This window comes from Leptonychotes weddellii, chromosome 12 (genome assembly GCF_054177405.1).
Source record: "Leptonychotes weddellii isolate Sample4059 chromosome 12, ASM5417740v2, whole genome shotgun sequence".
In the NCBI taxonomy this organism is placed as follows: domain Eukaryota; kingdom Metazoa; phylum Chordata; class Mammalia; order Carnivora; family Phocidae; genus Leptonychotes; species Leptonychotes weddellii.
Window position 1 is genome coordinate 36,393,867 of NC_138380.1, and position 19,420 is coordinate 36,413,286.

At 38.0% G+C, this 19,420-nt stretch overlaps 1 protein-coding gene and 1 pseudogene across 1 annotated transcript in view; one reads left to right on the forward strand and one right to left on the reverse strand.

The window, feature by feature from the left end:
• Positions 1-17,403, forward strand: part of LOC145716511 (uncharacterized) — a 128,347-nt gene extending 110,944 nt beyond the window's left edge. The window contains exons 9-11 of the mRNA XM_081800247.1: positions 3,516-3,637; positions 13,189-13,288; positions 17,138-17,403. Coding sequence (XP_081656373.1) covers positions 3,516-3,637; positions 13,189-13,288; positions 17,138-17,169 — 254 coding nt within the window. The 3' untranslated portion in view covers positions 17,170-17,403. The remainder of the gene's footprint in view (positions 1-3,515; positions 3,638-13,188; positions 13,289-17,137) is intronic.
• Positions 7,333-7,840, reverse strand: LOC102732978 (large ribosomal subunit protein uL29 pseudogene; annotated as a pseudogene).
• Positions 17,404-19,420: the final 2,017 nt, after the last annotated feature.

The following is a 19,420-nucleotide window of genomic DNA, read 5'->3' on the forward strand; positions in this document are numbered from 1 at the left end:
GGTCCCTCTAAAAAATCCTACTGAACCAGGGTAAACCCAAGTGACAATGACTGTCTAGATCCTAGGACCTCAAGGGGTCCAAGCTCTAGGTAATAAACAGCCACTCTTAAGTTATAGTGTTTCAGACCAAGGGTAAGATAATAGAGGATACTTGGGGTTCAAGGTCTCAGAAGTCAAACATATTAAAATTAATTGATAGGTGACCAACGTATGTGTGAGAAAGAGACCTGTTCTTTATCCGTGGGGAATTTCTTAATGTTGTAAAAGATGAGTAACTGCACTAGAGGAAATTGGTTAATAAAATAAAAATATCAATGCGGTGAAACTTTAGAGTCACAAAAACCTAGACTCAAACCAAGCTCTGCCACATAGTAGCTGTGTACCTTGTGCAATTTACTTATGTGGGGCTTCTTTTGAGCTAAGGAGTTGGACATTATTACCTAGATGTGCTTTTCCTATTTCATTATGAGCTTTAAAAATAAACACCAGATCACTAAAGGACGAATACTATACGAGGTACCTAGAGTAGTCAAATTCATAGAGACAGAAAGTCAAGTGGCGGTTGCCAGGGGCTGGGAGAAGGGGGAATGGGGGAGTTCGTGTTTAATGGGTATAAGATTTCAGTTTTGCAAAGTGAAAAATGTTCTGGTGATGGATGGTGGTTGCAAAGCAATATGAATGTACTTAATGCCACTGAACTGTACACTTAAATAGGGTTAAAAGGGTAAATTTTATGTGATGTATGTTTTATCATAATTTTATAACAAGTAAAAGAAAAGAAAAAACACCTGACTCACTCCCATGATATTTACCTATAAGATTCAGCAGAATGGAGATATTTGTCACATCCAGACCCACCTTAACATTGTGTTCTAGGAGGAATTGAGTTGGAGAAATCCACACCTGCCGCACACCCTGCTCCCCACCTCAGCCCCCAACAAGGAGAATATATGCAATACCCAGCAGAGGGCAGAAGAGATTCAAGGTGGCATTTCCCCCAAATTTTGGTTTTATGATCGTTCTTGCATTTTCTCTAATTTGCTCTTGTAATTAAATGCCATCTTTAAAAGTGGATGCCTTCCTAAGACGGCCACATTAGAGGACAGAGGATAAACAAGTCTTCCACTGCGTATCTTGGTTAAATTATCACATCATTTAAATTATCACATGAAAATATTTGCTCCGTGCTGGGTTTTCTGGTGGTAACAGGGTTTCAACTTGACTGGTCTTTTTTGTTTTATTTTGGTTGTATATCATTTGCCCACATCGTTTTGCAAAGTACTCTATGAATACTTGTATTGATGTTCCCACAAAAGGGCACTTAGGACTGCACTAAATCTCAGCAGAAACCCTATTGAAACACTATTGTAAAACTGATGGGCTTTGGGTTTTTAGGTGTTTTCCTTCCACCCAGCTGAGCTACACTGCCATAACCAAATATCATAAAAGTGCTATATTGCCAAATATCAAAAAGGAAAATAGCTTTCCTTCCCTTGATTTCCCACAACATATTTTCCAGTTATCCTTTATGAACTATAATTACTTGGAGGAGTTTGCTTTTTGGCTTAAAAGGCTGTTGCCATTTTAATATTGGGGAACACCAAGGGAATCATTTTTGAGCAAGAGAGCAGCATTTTCATGACAAGGGTTTTCTCTTCTCTCTTGAAGGAGGAAGCCAAACCCTTCGCTGTCCCATTTAAGGCTGAGGATTGTTTTCTGACTTCTGGTTGCAAACAGCCTGGGAGCAGCACGGATGACATATGGATTCACGAGGAATATTTTGTTTAATGGCAATGAGCACCAGCTCTCTTCGTCTTTTCCCTTGGCTGCTGCTAAGCATCATGTTAAAACAGTGGCGGCGGGGCGCCTGGGTGGCTCAGTCCTTGAGCGTCTGCCTTCGGCTCAGGTCATGATTCCAGGGTCCTGGGATCAAGCCCCACATCGGACTCCCTGCTCTGCGGGAGGCCTGCTTCTCCCTCTCCCACTCCCCCTGCTTGTGTTCCCTCTCTCGCTGTCTCTCTCTGTCAAATAAAATCTTGAAGAAAAAAAAACAAAACAAAACAGTGGCAGCAGCAAGATCTGCCCAGGCAGTCCTGGCTCTTCCATTTATTCAAAGAATTTGGGTGCAGATAGTCTTTCTCTTGCAAGCATTGAATAGGATTCAAGTTCCAAATATCATTATTATTTCACCTGCCTTGAAATGGGAATTGTAAGCACTCTGATAAATGATTTGAAAGACTAATTTCCGTAACTACCTCTCTCAGCTGTTAACTTGCAATTTTGTAACATCTAAAATATTCTGAAATTCCTCTATGCATACCCCTGAGTGAGCTGACAGCCACGTGTCCCCTGCATCAATTCTGCCAATAAAAGAACGGAAGGAAGGAGGGAAGGAAGGAAGGAAGGAAGGAAGGAAAGAAAGGGAAGGGGAAGGGAAGGGACTATTTTTCTCTTTTCCTGGCAGTGGAAGAATACTGCTCTCAATGAGCCCAGCTTGTGTGAACAATGAGTCTTTTTCCATAGAATAGAAATAATGGGGGAGTCCATCACAATGCACACTTGGTTGGCTTAATTAATTTAATTTCTATTTCCAGAACGCTCCCTTTTCCTTTCTCAGAATCAAGGTGAGGGAAGAATGGGAGGGAACAAAGATGGGAAGCTGGGAGATTGAAAAAGAACAACAAAACGACTCAGGAGCCCAGTGTTGTTTGAGAGGCTGAAAACCCTCTGAGTTGATGAACAATGTGTTGTGTGTTATATGAATATTTGTTGCAACGGAAGGGTAGCTTGAGGTCATCTCTAAGCTCACCCTGCTGTACATGGTCATCAGCTGGTTTATTATAAGCTTCAGGAAAGCCTCCTTTCAAAGCAGTCCACCACATTCAGGAGCTCTGTAAGAGTTACTTTCATAAGCCTAAATTCAGAATTTCCATAAGGACACTATAAACAAAGTGTATAGACTACATAAACATCGTTGCGGGGAAGGGAGGGCTCCAGGGTGGATATCATGGTGACATATGCATTGGCAGGAGTCGCATGCTACAGTAAATTAAAATGTAAACTGCTTTCCTTGATAGAAAATCCCATATGGAAAATGGAAGCCAGCTGTAGACTATAGATCACATAAAACCACATGTCTCTGCACCGAGTAGTAATGCTAAAGAAGGCAGTACAGGGACGCTTGTATTTATCCAGTATGCACAGTGGAGGGTGAACTTGATGTGTTGAACTTCATTATAAAAGGTGGGTGTGCAGTTCCCTAGAGGCACATTTCCACTTCGGCTCAGGTTTACAAGCCAGAATTTGTTTCCTTGTGTCCCAGAGTAGTGATGCCAGCTTCTGACAAGGGATGTGAGAAAACATCTGAATCCATAATGCGTGTTCCCTATATGCCAGACACTAGAAGAATTTTAATTAAAAACTTAAAGAGAAAAACAGAAAAAAATACAGAAAATAATTTAACAAGCGCTGTCTCCAGATTAACAAATGGTTTTTTTTTTTCCTACTTGCTTCAGATCTTAGTGCATTTGTACAAAAGATGCAAAATATTCCAGTTAAAATGGAAGCTCCTTTGGCCGTCCTGACTTCCATTCTCCTCCCTCCCTCCCCAGGGCAGAGAGGCGGCACACTGTATTTAGTGAGTATCTTCCTCATGTGGATTATGTTACTGCATTACCTCATTCAGTCCTTCCAGCAATTCTTTGAAAAGGATATTATCCCCATGTTACAGATAAGGAAACTGAGACCCAAGGAGATCAGTATTTGCCCACAGTCACACAGCAAGTAGGTAAAAGAGCTGACTCTCCAATCCAGGTTACCCTTATTCGCAACTTGTGTCCTTTTTACCGCATCCCACATCGGGCAGGGTTGGTCTTCTTTCTCATGCCCCCGGAAGACTACAGGGATTCTTCCCAGTTGAATCACTTCACCTCTGTGGATATTGATTCACAAGCTTTACTTTCTGATTCCTTAATGGAATCATTTTTAGATTTTTGCCTTTTTGGTTTGTAAAGCCCAAACATGGATCCAACCAGAGAGGGATAAAATGGGAGAATTACACTATCTTAACATATGCATTTGGGCATCCTGTCTGTTTTTAAATATACCACTGGTTCATGATTACCTTCCTGAGGGCCAGCAGTGTATCCCATATTTCAGTAGTCCCATGCCATTAGGGGAGCTATCTGTAAAGTGTTTTTAAAACCCCTCCATGGATACTTATCATTTGTTTTATAGCTATTACACTCAAAAAAGTCTTCCAGAGAAAGATGGGACAAAAGCAAAGTACAGCTTAGATTCAACAATGGTTACTATACAAACTGAAAAAAATGCTTTTGCAAAGCAGTTTGGTAATATGTATCACGAACCACAAAATTATCCATAATGTTTGACTCTAAGAACTACATTCTGAGAATCTATCCTAAAGAAGTAACCCAAGTAGTGGGAAAAGCAACATTCAAAACACTTCCTAGTTCTGTTATTTATTGAAGTCTGGAAGTGACCTAATGGTCCAACAAATGTTGTTAGATGTACTACAGGAGGACCCCTTGACTGAATCATGTATTGTCATTAAATTGATAATTTTAAAGAAAAGCAAGGCACCCATCCTCGCTTTGCTAATTAGTTGTGTTCAATTTGCCAAGCTGGTTAATCATTCTGATTTTCAAACTTTTCATTTGCAATATACAAAATATGATATCTACCTTAAAGATACAAGAAAATTGGATGGGCTAAAACATGAAATAACTTATCCCACTTACTGGCACCAGATAGTACTCATTAATTGTATCTAATAGAATGATTATCTATGAAAAAGGTATAGATTTATTGCAATTACTACAAAATAAGCCAGTAAAAGAGACTGGATTCAAATACGTAAGAAGATAATCTAATTTATGTTACATGTTTTTTATTACAGTTAAAAATTAGAAGTATCTGATTTGAGGTAATGGTGTAGGGAAGGAAACATTTTTATTCTACCCTCTTAAGTTCAAGTGTTGGAGGCCTGCAAATTAAATATAAACTTACAGGTTAAGAGGGAAACAACCAAAACTTATTTATATGCATATGGGAATACACAAAAGAGTGGCTTTCTGAACAGTAAAGATGGGAGTTTATATATACCTAACAATGTGGGGGAGGAGGAGAAGGAAAGGCTTCTATGGGAGGAACAAATGGATTTCTAGGAGAACAAATAAGAAAGTTTGTGATAATGTTTATGCAAGTCAGACTGGTCTTAGCTTTTTTCTTCACGGCCATAAAAATCCTCTGGAGAGGGGATTCTTGGCAGCCCCACTCCCAGAAATTTCTATAAAGGAAGGCTTTTTGCTGCATTTATTAAATCTTAAATGTCTTTGCTTTAAAATAATCTTTATATTGGGCGCCTGGGTGGCTCAGTTGGTTAAGCGACTGCCTTCGGCTCAGGTCATGGTCCTGGAGTTTCGGGATCGAGTCCCGCATCAGGCTCCCTGCTCGGCAGGGAGTCTGCTTCTCCCTCTGACCCTCCTCCCTCTCATGCTCTCTGTATCTCATTCTCTCTGTCTCAAATAAATAAATAAAATCTTTAAAAAATAAATAAATAAATAAATAAAATAAAATAATCTTTATATTAATTCTGGGGGGCCTAAGTGAGTCTCCACATTGACAATGAAACAGTTTTCCCCCTTATATATTAAACAAACTTGCTGTAATATTGTTAGGCAGATTTTATAAAGTTTTAAAATAAAACAATATTTTCTAGGCAGTTACTATGTAAACTGTGACAAAGGAACCTTTCCAATACAGGAGAAAAAAGCACAGTCTATATTCAGAGACCATTGCAATGGTAGAAAGAGCCCTAGAGTAGTAGCCCAAGGACCTCTGGTCACATCACAGGAACAGGGCTCACCTCCCATGTTCCACCATCCAATGGCGTGGAATCTGCTGGTCCTCAGTTTCCTTACCTGGAGAGTAAGGATAATAATAATGTCTAAATTGCAGATTTCTTAAAAAGAACTGGATAAGATTGGGGAGGGTATGTGCTATGGTGAGTGCTGTGAATTGTGTAAGACTGATGAAGCACAGACCTGTACCCCTGAAACAAATAACACGTTATATGTTAATAAAAAAAAAAAAAAGAACTGGATAAGATCTGTGTAGTTTGAAAGGTCATTACATTAATAAACGTTCATTTGTATTAGATTCTAATACTTTAATACATATGATCTTATAAATAAGGTGATGTTTTATTCATTTAATGAGTAAGAGAAGAGGGATGGTGATTAAACCTGAAACTTAAAGTGTACATATGTATTCACCCCCAGGGAACGACAAGCCGGTGTTCACCCTTAGGCATTCTGTGGCTCTAGCTTATATCAGTGCTGTTGTTTTAAAGACAAACGTGTTTTTTGTTTTTTTTTTTTAAAGCTGGAGTGAAGTAAGGGCTAGAGACCTTACTGAACTAAAACAGTAGCTACTTAAGGATGACCTTGAGCACCATGACCTTGCAAAATGAAACTGGTATTAGAGAACATTGCGCTGGATACTTGGGCCTTGTTATTTTCACAGCTCAAACCAGAAATGCCAGCCTTCCAATCTGCTGGAGTCTCTGGCATATTTATGAACAGAAACTGGCTGACCGTGGGTTCATTTTCGCTTGGGCAATCATCAGTTAGACATGGAATTTATCTGCTAATTTAACCAATATTTTCTAATATAGCCCCACCCCCCAAACTATCTATTATAAAGAATTTTCCCCGAACCTTACAGACTTACCTGGAAAAAACAGTTGAGCCATCCATCAATGTAACTATTAACTTCAGAATTGTCCTAACAAGGCCCAAATGAATATAAACATTGGAATAAAGTACCCTATGCACAGTGATTCTTTTATAATATGCTTCCAAAATTAAGCTTTTCATGTGAAAAATTATCAAATAAATAGCTGTGCTCATTTCTACAGAGATTTGCTCCAAGATTTCATTATTTGTTACAAATTTTCAAAAGAATTGGTTAAAACTCATATCTGTCCAACAGCCTGACACAGCCTCTCCTACTTTCCACAAAAATACATACAAAGAGTTTTTTTTTTCTTTTAATGACAGTCATAATACAATTTTTTTTTAAAAGGACTATTGCCAGAATCTGGGAGAAATTTCTCTAACTCCAAAGTCAAATGATAGACAAAGGCAAGTGACTCGTTGATGCTTTACCTCTGAAAATAATGGACGCTTTCATTCTGAAATATGGACACATATCCCTCATCCTTCCCCAACTTCATCCTGATTCAGACTCTTTGCCATGCAACCACTGTTCTAATGCCTAGGTAGACATTTTTTTTTTTTTTTTTTTCAGTTTGTCTGTGTTTTATTGACGCCAGTGCTCAGGCTTTGACTGCATACTTCCGCAGCGGGTACAGCCGCTCCTTCCGCTGCTGCTTCTTGGTCTTCAGGTTCTCCTCGTGCTTGTTCAGCCGGCGGCGCATGGCAAGTGTCTTCTTGGGTCGCAGATCCAGGGGCTTGTACTTCTTACCCTTGTAGAATTTCCTGAGGTTCTCTTTCTGCGTCTGGTTGATGACTGTGAGAACACGGGCGATGGATTTGCGAACAACTCGGATCTTGGAGAGCTTGGAAGCCGCGCCGTCTGTCACTTTGGTGACGCGCAGCTGGGACAGCTCCACCTTCAGGTCTTCCAGCTGTTTAAGCAGCTCCTCTTTCTTCTTGCCGCGAAGGTCTCGAGCCTTAATCTTGGCCATGTCTGCACAATCCGCCGCTGCCGCCGCCGTAAAGAGGCCAAGGAAAGAGCCTAGGGAGACATTTTTAAGACAACCAGAAGACCGGTCAGCCATTCCCCAGACCACCTCTCCTTTCTCCACGTAGTCAGAAACTGCGCCCCCCAGAGCGACTGGAGTGCATTGCATTCTGGGCCTCTCCACTTATTGAAGTGCTGGACCCACACTGTTAACAGGACATGCTAGGGATTGTAGGTTTTTAACTTTCTTCATTTGCTCAGACTATCAGAGCATCTCAAGCCTGTAGAAGTGCGCTAAATGAAAGCTCACTAAAACCTAAGAAGTCTGTCTTAAAACTGCATGAAACGTGGTGAAGAACTATATAGATGCAGAACAGGACCATGGTCATCCACATCCACTGTGTTAAAAACCAGCAAGCCACTATTTGAGGGTGAATAAGTATAAATTGGGTGGAGGTAGCTTTTAAAAAAAAATGCAAATGAGAGAAAGGAAATACCTTGAATACTCAAAGAAATCACTAATTTCTGAAATGATTTTACTGCAGGAAGCAATAAAAGGTCATTTTGAATTCTCTGTCATCTTCACCAACATGCTAGAATACTTGGGTTCAAATTTGGCTTCCTGTATCACCTTGGGCAAATTACTTAATCACTCTGATCTTCATTTATCTGTAAGTAAAATACAGAGGTAAAAAGATCTTCTCTTACAGATTTGTATTAAGAATTGCATGGCATCATGTAAATGAAGTGCTTAGAAGATGGAAGAGTATAGCAGTGGTTATAGCAGAGCGGAGGTGGTGGGGGTGACAATATTTTCAGCAAAACGGAGGGACCATCAAACACACAGCTTTATACAAAGCTACCTGTGCTAAAAATATAGGCTCCAGTAGATAGATAATGAGTTACTAAATTGCTCTCCAGAGATGAGTGAGTTGGCTTCCCAATAACACCATAACCTCATAAGTTATAGGGTAATGTTATTTTAAAAAATTTTATAGACAAAAAAGGAATCTCTTCTCTGTTTTAATCTATATCACCTCTTAACATTTTTTTAAAGATTTTATTTATTTATTTGAGACACAGAGATACAGAGAGAGAGGGAACACAAGCAGGGGGAATGGGAGAGGGAGAAGCAGGCTTCCCGCTGAGCAGGGATCCCAATACGGGGCTCAATCCCAGGACCATGGGATCATGACCTGAGCCGAAGGCAGATGCTTAAGGACAGAGCCACCCAGGTGCCCCACCTCTTAACATTTTTTAAAAGATGTTATTTTTAAGTAATCTCTACACCCAACATGGGGCTCGAACTCACAACCCCAAGATCAAGAGTCGCATGCCCCTCCAACTGAGCCAGCCAGGAGCCCCCAGTCATTGTCACTCCTTAAGTCAGTACATGTTTAATGACTGTACTTTCTCCTTCATGAAATTCCTCTTTGTATTCTTAGCCCATTTTTCTCTTGGGTTCTCGTTCTTTTTCTTTAGTAACCATTTTTAACATATTAAATATAGTATCTCTTTTTAATAGATATTGAAAATATTTTCTTTACTATTTATCTTTTACTTTTGCTTATAGTTCTTTAAAAGTACAAAAGTTTTTAGATTTTAGATAACATCTGCTGTCCTTCCTTACCTTTACGTTTCATCTGGAATTTGTGTTTAAATACCTTGTGAGAAAGAATACTTTGTGACAAATATCCATCTAATTTTCAATTCTGTTTACTAACCAATTCATCCCTAATCTTACTGAGCCTCTGTTGTCTCATCTGTAAATTGAGAATAAGAATAGCTCTAGGTTATAGGGCTGTTATGAGTATAAAATGTTCTGATACTCTCACTTCAGTGTCTGCAACCCAGTAGATAGTAAGTGTGTTAGCTGTTGTCCTTATGTCGTTATTATAACTAATTCTTTTCTGTATTACTTGAATCTTTTTAATGAGCATGTACTTCTTTTAAAATCATAAAACTGTAAAATATATATATTTATATTTATTATGCCCCTACTGTGTTTCAGGTCTTGATTACACAACAGTGTGAATGTACTGAATATCATTGAATTCCGTACTTTAAAATGGTAATACCTGTAAAACAAACATAACATAAAATTCACCGCTTTAACAGTTTCTGAAGTGCATAATTCAGTGACATTAAGCACATTCACTCTGATCACTCTGCGATCATCCCCACTATCGAGGTCCAAAACATCCTTATCATCCCAGAAGGAAACCTCGTACCCATTAAGCAATCATCCCTCACTCCCCTTTCTTCCAGTGCCTAGCAGTCACTAAGCTGCCTTCTGTCCCTCTTAGCCTATTCTGGATCTTTCACATAAGTGGAATCATACAATATGTGGCCTTTTGTGTCTGGCTTCTTCATTTAATATCATCTTTTTCAAGGTTCATTCAATACTTTATTCCTTTGTATGTCTGAATAATATTCTATCATATGAACAAACCACATTTTGTTTACTCATTCATCAGGTCTTGGGCTTGGATTATTTCTACCTTTTGGCTATTGTGACTAGAACCGCTATGAACATGTGTGTACATGCGTTTGTTTGAGTCCATGTTCTCAATTCTTTGGAGGTATACATAGAAGGGGGATTGCTAGGTTATCTGAAATTCTATGTTTAACTTTTTGAAGATCCAAAGTCTATTTTTAAGTAAAGAAATTAATTGCATAATAATATGAAAGCAATGGAGGATAATGGAGCCAGACAATTGGAGTTTGAATCCTGGATCCACCATTTGCTAGTTTTGTCACTTTAGGACCTCTCTATGCCCCCATTTCCTCATCTGTCAATTGGCATAATAATAATCCCTATCACCTTGAGTTGTGAAAATTTAGGGAATTAATATATGTAGTATTATTAGAACAGTGCTATAGGCACATGTTGTTACCTATTATTATTTTGATCTGATCCCATTTATGTGTGTGTAAGACTATATATATAATTGTTTGCATCAAACAATTAAGACTGGTTACCTGTCAGAAGTAGATTTGAAGGATAAATGATAGGATCACGTCTTCTTTTGTTTGTGCATTTTCTTTCTGTAATAAACATGTATTAGTTTTCACATATTTTTTTAACTAATGAGGTTTTCTGTTTCACGTGCACTGTAACCCACTCAGTCACTCGCTTAAAACCCTTCAATGATCCTATAGCAATCGTTCCCAAAGACCTTCATGCTGACTGGCCACATCAAGTCATCTGAGGAGCTTATCAGAATTACAGATTCCCCCATCTAACCTGGCCCTACCAGATGACAATTTCTGGTTGGTTCTGATGTGCCAAGATGTTTGAGAACCACTGTGTCCAAACTCCTTCCATGACCTGGCCCCTTCCTACCTGCAGGTTCATCTTCCCATTATCCTTCCTAATAAACAGAACCTCCCACCTTTTATAGGACAGGCTCTTCTATGCCTGGGGCTGTCCTTTGCATAGAGCACATGCCCCACCTCATTCCAAATTTTTGAATTCCTTAACCTTATTTATGCTTCAATATTCCCCTCAAGCATTTTCTCCTCCAAGACCTATTGTCCATCAAATGAAATATGTCCAACAAATGAACAATTTCCATTTCCATGGTTTCCCAGATCATTCTGTAGCAGTAGCTCAACCACATCTTCTCTGCATTATACTGAAACTATCTCTTCCATGTCTGCTTCTGCTCCTGCCCAGCTGAGGTCTTGAGGACAGAGCCCATATTCTGTGTAGAAATTCTCAACTCTAGATTTCACCATGAAATAATGATTTCTGTTTTACGGTGACTAGTTTAAAATATGTTTTTAAAACACTATTCCCACATTAACAGTAAACTATGTAGTAAATTACAGAGCACAAAGAACAATGGTCCAGTTTTTCCAAATTTGTGTTTAATATACGCAAGCACAACATATATGTGTATGTGTGTAAAATACTTCTGAGTTAAAATAACCTATGAAACCAACACTCCCTAAAGTAAGTTCCTAGAAAAACTTGTTTCATGAGCTATTCCATGAAAAAAGGATAAATGAATTTAAATATTCTGAAATATCCTACACTAAGAACATTGCTGACATTGTTGAATACGATGGTTCTAAGAGTTATTTGACTGTGATGCCATTTTGTCAAGTACACTTATAAACCTTCAGAGTAAGTAGAGTTCTATGGACACACATTTTGAAAAATGCTGAGTGACTTATTCCAACCAGTCCTTCTGTTAAGGTGGCAGTCAGCTCAGGCCCAGATGTCATGGCACAGAGATGATTTTTGTTGGAGTGAGCTATATTCTTACTAGAGCACAGCCAGAAGCAATAGACACATTCCAAGTATATTCTGTTGGGTGACTGTTCACCTCACCCTTTCCAATACTAAGGATTCCACTCTGCTTTCACGGGCAGTCCTTTTAATTCAGTGAATAATGTTTTCCCCTTTGGGGGCATGTGTAAATGGATTGCTGACTGTTTTAAAAACCACCAGTCTGTGACCAGAGTCAGGCTCTGGGCAGCAGTTAATTGAGACAACTTGAAAGATGATTATACCTTACAAATAGGGAAGAAGGGAGCGGGGGGGTCTTATTTCTTTATAATATCATATTTACTTCATACACATGATATATATATTTGTTTATAGTATAATATTTATCATATTTTCCCATTTAGGTATTTTTTTTAAATTAAGGCATAGTTTGGGGGAGTATGTAACAAAATGTACTCCTAATTTACAATTTTGGGTGGAGCCAGGACAGAACTTAGCTTCTCCTATTTTATTCATGAAATCTTAGCACAGGAAATGCTGTACTATCCATTTATGTTTGTGGCTTCATATTCAGCACAAAATTAAGTTTTCTGCCTGGTGTCATTTGTCAACTAAGCTTTTTAAAGCAGTAATTTTCCTGTAACCCTTATAAAGGCAGCCTGTTTTTAAAACCAGAATATGCCACGTTACTCAACAAATTGTCACTAAGGAGAAGGAAAAACATGAGAGCTGGGAATTATAATGCTGACCAAGTGCAAAGCAAATAATATTTTTTGACCAACATCTTATATCAAATGCAAAGACTCAAATATCAACTTTGGTAATAATTCAGAAGGTTAACTAATGCTCTGGCCTAAATCTGAAATAGACACAAAATTGTACATGTGTTGAAAGTACACACTCTACAGAGGTGCCCAATGTACCATAACGTGTACGTGTATCAAATACAAAATGATGAAATGCCAGTCTAAATAGTTAAGAAATTTCGACTCTGAACAAAGTATTTGTTCCAACAATAATAAATAATTTTAGATATTTGATATCATATATAGTTGATAAATGCTTAAGATTTAATGAGGCCTTAGAGAAATTATAGGGAGTGCATATCTCATTGAAATGTTGGATGAAAAAGTCTGGTTGCTAAATCTCTACCTAGAGTCATAGAAGCGTTCAAATCATTTTGTGTTTTCAAAAGAGCCTGCAATTACCTCTCTTCACACTAGGTGGTGTGGTCAAGACCAAAAAGAGCCATCAAACGGATGAATACATTTGATTTAGCAAGGTCAAAACTAAAGGAGAGGACAATTTTAAGCTTGAAAACAGGTAAGTATCTTATATTAGAATTCCAATGTATTTGATTAAAAAAAAAACGGACTGAGAAACAGTAAGTGAGGAATGGAAAAGCCTGTTCAAATAGCTCTGGAAATAACAGGACTTCTCAAAGAGTAAGTCACCCACCACCAGGGGTGGCAGTTAAAATGCACATTCCTAGGCCACAGGCCACACTTAAGAATTACTGCATCAGAATGGTGAGGATAAAGTAGGAACCCGAGTCTGTTTTCCTAACATATACTGGAGTTGATTTTTATGCAAAACTCTGAGAACTGGATTTAGGTTGCTCTAAATCTGTCTAGTAGTAAGAAACCCCAGTTGACAGGTTTTTGATGTTCAGAAACTTTTTTCAGCTTCCTATAGCTGTATCTTGAAGATCAGGGATTATAGATTTCACTATAAAATCTCCAGGTGAATTTTTGCTAAGTTACTATCACTGCAAGAAAAATCAGAGTGGCAGATTCAGCTCTGTGTGTAATAGAATACTTGGGAAGCAGTTTGAGCTTCGTAGAATGGGGAAAATGTATTTTATGGAATGCAATGAAAAGGAATCTCTTCTGGGAGGAATGTGTGGTAGTTATATTAGATATTCAAAAGTCAAACCACACTGATCTGCCTTTTGAAGTAATTACATTGATATCTGGAGTTTAAAGGAATGTATTGCTTGTTCCCTGTGGATATTTTCAAAAACCTTTTTTTCTTAAACCAAAGCAGTTTTTTTTCTAGTTTTAGTCACAAAGGAAAGCATTTTCCTGAAGTGCAGCTAATTATTGTATGGGAATATTGTATAGGAATATGCATATGGGTGTGCATGTGTGTGTGTGTGTGTGTGCTTTCCAAAACCTCCTGAAATGAGTTCCCTGTTTTTATTTTATTTTATTTTTAAGATTTTATTTATTTATTGACAGAGACCGCAAGAGAGGGAACACTAGCAGGGGGAGTGGGAGAAGGTGAAGCAGGCTCCCCACTGAGCAGGGAGCTCGATGTGGGGCTCAATCCCAAGACCCTGGGTTCATGACCTGAGCTGAAGGCAGGCGCTTGACGACTGAGGCCCCCAGGCACCCTCTGTTTCTATTTTAAATGAGATTTTTTTTGTAGAGTCAAAATCTTGCTCCTTTAAACTCACTTGTTTTAAGATATTTGTAAATGGACAATATACTAAAAAAAATTTCCCACCACTCTAACTCAAATTGAGTATACCGAATAAAATTTAACCGTTTCTTTAAGACTTACACAATCCATGGGGTGCCCATCTGGCTCGGTTGGTAGGGCATGCAACTCTTGGTCTTGAGATCATGAGTTTGAGCCCCATGTTGATAGAGTTTACTTAAACAGATGAAAAAAAAACCACTTAGCACAATCTGTGTGAAAATGTGTTCTGCACAGTTTTTGTGAGTAGCCATTTCTGCAGGGCTCACTGAGGCCTATTCTCCTGCAGTATATGAAACCAGGCAACTTTGTTCCTTGAATTTTTGCACCTACATTTTATGGTTTTCTTATTTTTCTCCCCTTACTTTTAGTTGTTATTTCATGTTGCCATCAATACACCAAAGCAGTAGGAAGGACTTATTTATTTATTTAAGAGAGAGAGGGAGGGAGAGGAGGGGCAGGGAGAGAGAGAGTCTCAAGCACTCTGCACTGAATGCAGAGCCCGACACATGGCTCAATCTCATGACCCTGAGATCATGACCTGGGCCGAAATCAAGAGTTGAATGCTTAACAAACTGCTCTACCCAGGTACCCTGGGAGGAATCCTTCTCTGTCTAATCTGCAGAGGTCTTGGAAGGCTGATAGCCACATTAATTTGTTAGAAATGTGTATAGAGTGAGGAAGAGTAGGGGCCCAGCAGGGTGAGGGGAGGCTGCATTAGTAAAATGGCAGATACTTAGCAGTGTCTACTCTGGTTATACTTTTAAATTACTTTCTCGTTCTTGATTGTTGTCCCAAAAGGTGAAGCTGCAGGTGGTTGAATCGTGGGTAGTTGAACTACTATTTCAAACAAGTCTTTCTAGCCTATTTTTACTTGTGGTTATAATCATAACATTTACAGAAAATCTTTGTGGTCCCCTCAAGTTATATAAATCTTCTTGTTTTATTTTTCATGTACTAATAGCATAGTGTATTTTTTTAACAAAAATGTCTACATGTGTTTCAGGGTTTTCATTTCTAAACAAGCATATCTGCATTATTCTATGTGCATATATGTGTATGTGCATATACACAAATATAAATGCAGATTCGTGAATGTCTATTTAATACGGGGCAGAAAAAGGAGCTCATTCTTCCACATTGGGAAACAATTTCATATGAATCTGCTTTTTTTGAGTGATTCTCATTGCTTGCTGAAGTGTCTTTATCAAGGTCACTAAAGGGTAGAAATGCTAACAGGAGAAGGAATAAGGGTGCTTTACAAAGGAGCAGTATGCCAGCACTGTGACGTCTGTCCGCTCTCTCTGGGGCAGGGTGGGGGAGCTGGTGAACAAAAGCAACAACTTCCAGGAACAAACAATGGCATTCTCTGTGACCTGCAGCACAGGTTGGCAACACTGTGTCCCCACACACCAGCTCCCTCCCTATGACACGAGCTGACTGTGCTGCAGCCTCTTCTACCAGGCCGGCTAGCATCTCAGACCCTTGGGACATCCTGCTTTTTCTTTTTGGTTTTAAAAAACATTCCATATAATGGACATAAAAAATAGCACTTTATATATTTTTTAATTAAAGAACAACTCCAGCAAAATTACAAATCTCTAAATACATGAGAGCCTGAGTTTTTGTTGTTGTTGTTGTTGTTGAGATTTTATCTGGAATTGCTAGATACTCCCCTGACCATGAGCTCAACAAAGGTGAAGACAGGTTCTGCTTTGCTCAACATGGTCTTCCCTGAGTGGCCCAGGGCCTAGCATACAGTAGGCCCACAACATTGTTGATCGACTGATTGACGGTAGTTACAGAAAGAAACTTGCCTGTGGGTGGAGATTAAGTTTAGCCCATACAAGGATAAATCAGGTCAAAACATAAATGTGTTTATGTTTGTGTCTCTTACAGATTTATTTCCTCTTGTTTCTCCTCATAGAGCTTTGAAAATATATTTGAATTTTATGAGGAGCAAATGACATGTCCCACTATGCCATCTCAAATCTTTTCTGAATTCAGGTTTCAACTTAATTGTAGAAAAAGTAAACATGGAAAAGTATATTTTTAAAAATACCCATAATCTCACTGCCCAGGAACAACAGCCACTGACATAGTTGTTTCCTTCATATTTTTCTGTAGTTATGTCTTTCATTTATATCTATGTTCACATAATTGAGGTGTTATAAACATAATTTCATTTCTGCTTCTTTCGTGTTCTTTCATAAGCATATGCCAGTCATTAAAACCTCTTTAAAAAGCATAATTTTAATAGTCATGTTGTGTTCCATCATAGAGAGATGCCGCATAATCAAGTTAGATTCATTTCTCTATTGTTGAACATTTAGATCATTTGGAATATTTTATCTTTATGACCATCCTAAAGATAGTGTTTGTGCATATCATGTGCACATAATGTTTGAGCACAACAGATTACTTTCTTGGAATGGTATCCTAAAAATAGACTTCACTATTTTTAAGGCTTTTGATTAAGTATTGCCATATTGCCTTCTGGTTTTATTACAATTTGTGGATTAAACTTCTACCAGCAGTGAATAGGACTGTAATAGAGCTCATAGCAACTACCTCTTTTTTTTTTTTTTTGTCTTGTGTGCCAGACACTGTGCTAAATGTTTTATGTGTGTTATCTCATTTAACTGTAATCATAGCAATATGAAGTAGGTATTATTTTATACCTATTTACAGATGAGAGACTGAGGCACAAAGATGTTACATAACTTTTCCAATATCATACAACCAGATTTGGGATCCAGATGATCCAACTCCAGAGCCCTGGCCCTCACTATACTGAAGGAATCTTTACCAACATTGAAAGGTAATGCTATATATCCAGTATTTTAATTCTTTGCTAATTTCGTGAAAGAAAAGACAGTATCTTGTTGTTGTTTCTAAGTTTCATTATTTTAATATTAGCAACTTCATGTGCTTTCTTATTATAGTTACTAGCTAGTTATATTTCTTCCAGTGTGAATTGTCTCTATCATTTGCTACTTAGTGACTCTTCTCCCTTTTTCTAAAAAAATATAAACTTGTTAAATATTAAAAATATTCTGGGGGCGCCTGGGTGGCTCAGTTGGTTAAGCGACTGCCTTCGGCTCAGGTCATGATCCTGGAGTCCCTGGATCGAGTCCCGCATTGGGCTCCCTGCTCGGCAGGGAGTCTGCTTCTCCCTCTGACCCTCCCCCCTCTCATGTGCTCTCTCTCATTCTCTCTCAAATAAATAAATAAAATCTTTAAAAAAAAATATTCTGATTTTTCTGTGCCTGTTGGTGGCTAAATATTGCTCCTGTTTGGTATGTAATTGTATTTATGATATTTGAACTTGTGAAAGTTCTTTGTTTTTAAGAAGTCAAATATGTTATTTCTCTTTGTGATTCCTTCCATCGCTAATTTTATGCTCGGAAAGTAGTTCCATATCCAGATATCAGATATTAACTTAAATTTTCTTTAAAAACTCTATCCTTTCCTTATGTGGATCAACCAATCTGTTTACCTAGAAAGTCTTGCTGGTAGACGCAGGTTTCTTCTATTTGAGACTTCACTCTTAGAATCCAAGTGGAAACAAGTATTTTCTAATATTTACGATACTCTATAAAAACAAAATTCACAGAAATTTGAAGGCAGCAACTTTGTCTGCTCCCTCTCCCTAGAAGAGAAAAACAAAGAAAGCATAGATGCACATTGCTAGTAATAATGATTTAATACAGAGGATTGGGTTTTGGTCCTGGGCATTCTGCTTTGGTGTCACTAACACAAGTTCCCTTTTCTTGGGAACTGGGCTGACTCTCAGTATAAGGAGCCAGAAGGCTAGAGTTACTCGTGAAGCGTTGATTTTTGAAACATAAGCCCTAAAAGGACATATTTCCAATCACAGATATCTGCCTTTTGTGCTAAATCACCGTGGAGTGGTCTTTGTTTACAAAGCATCACATTATCTGACAACAAAACCTCATAATGCCACAATTAAGACTCCTTTCATTTTCCCAACACTGTTTGCGGATAGTTCTTCACCTAAAAACTTTGAGATTTTTTTCATCCTACTAATTTATGCCAACATAAATGGGAGTATAATATTCTGTTTAAAAAGAAGCATAAACATATTTTGGGGATACAGTGCAAAATCTGAAGCCTAAAATTAATATTTACATGCAATTTTCAGTGATTTATTAATTAACTCTCAACTAAAGTAGCTCTGATGTTGAAAGGGTGGATTTGCTATTGGTTCCTAAACTACTTTAACTGCCAGGAAAAAAACCCTACAATTATAAACAAGACATAGGCAACCATGGTAACAGATCTACTTTCCACAACAAATAAATTTTTTTCGAAAACAATTAATGTTCCTTAATGTTTGACTAATTGTTACAAGCACTTCCATGATATCTGTTACATTTTTGAAGACATTGATGTCTTCATAACCATGGATCTAGATGCATTAACTTTACATTAATTATATGGACCTAGGTTATATTAGTGTTAGACCTGAAAACCCTATGACTGTGTTTTGCTCCAATTTTAGACTATTTTATTATGCACATACTTTATCAACAAACAGTTAATAATCTGGAAGTTATACAATGATTTATAATGCATGATGGGCTATTGAGCAGTTACTATTTGAAAGTAATAACCGCAATGGAAATCCAAATGGTTTTCCAAATATGAGGAGCAGTAAATCCCCTCCAGCTACTTTTCATACCATAAAACTAAAAGATATTTCACAAATTATCTGGGCCAGCTTTAAAGAAACTGAATGCGATAAAAATTATTTCCCAGAATGCCTTAATCAGAAATGATTATTCAGAACAACAGCTAAAATTTTTTTAAATTTTTTAGTTATGTTAATCACCATACATTACATCATTAGTTTTTGATATTGTGTTCCATGATTCATTGTTTGTGCATAACACCCAGTGCTCCATGCAGAACGTGCCCTCTTTAATACCCATCACCAGGCTAACCCATCCT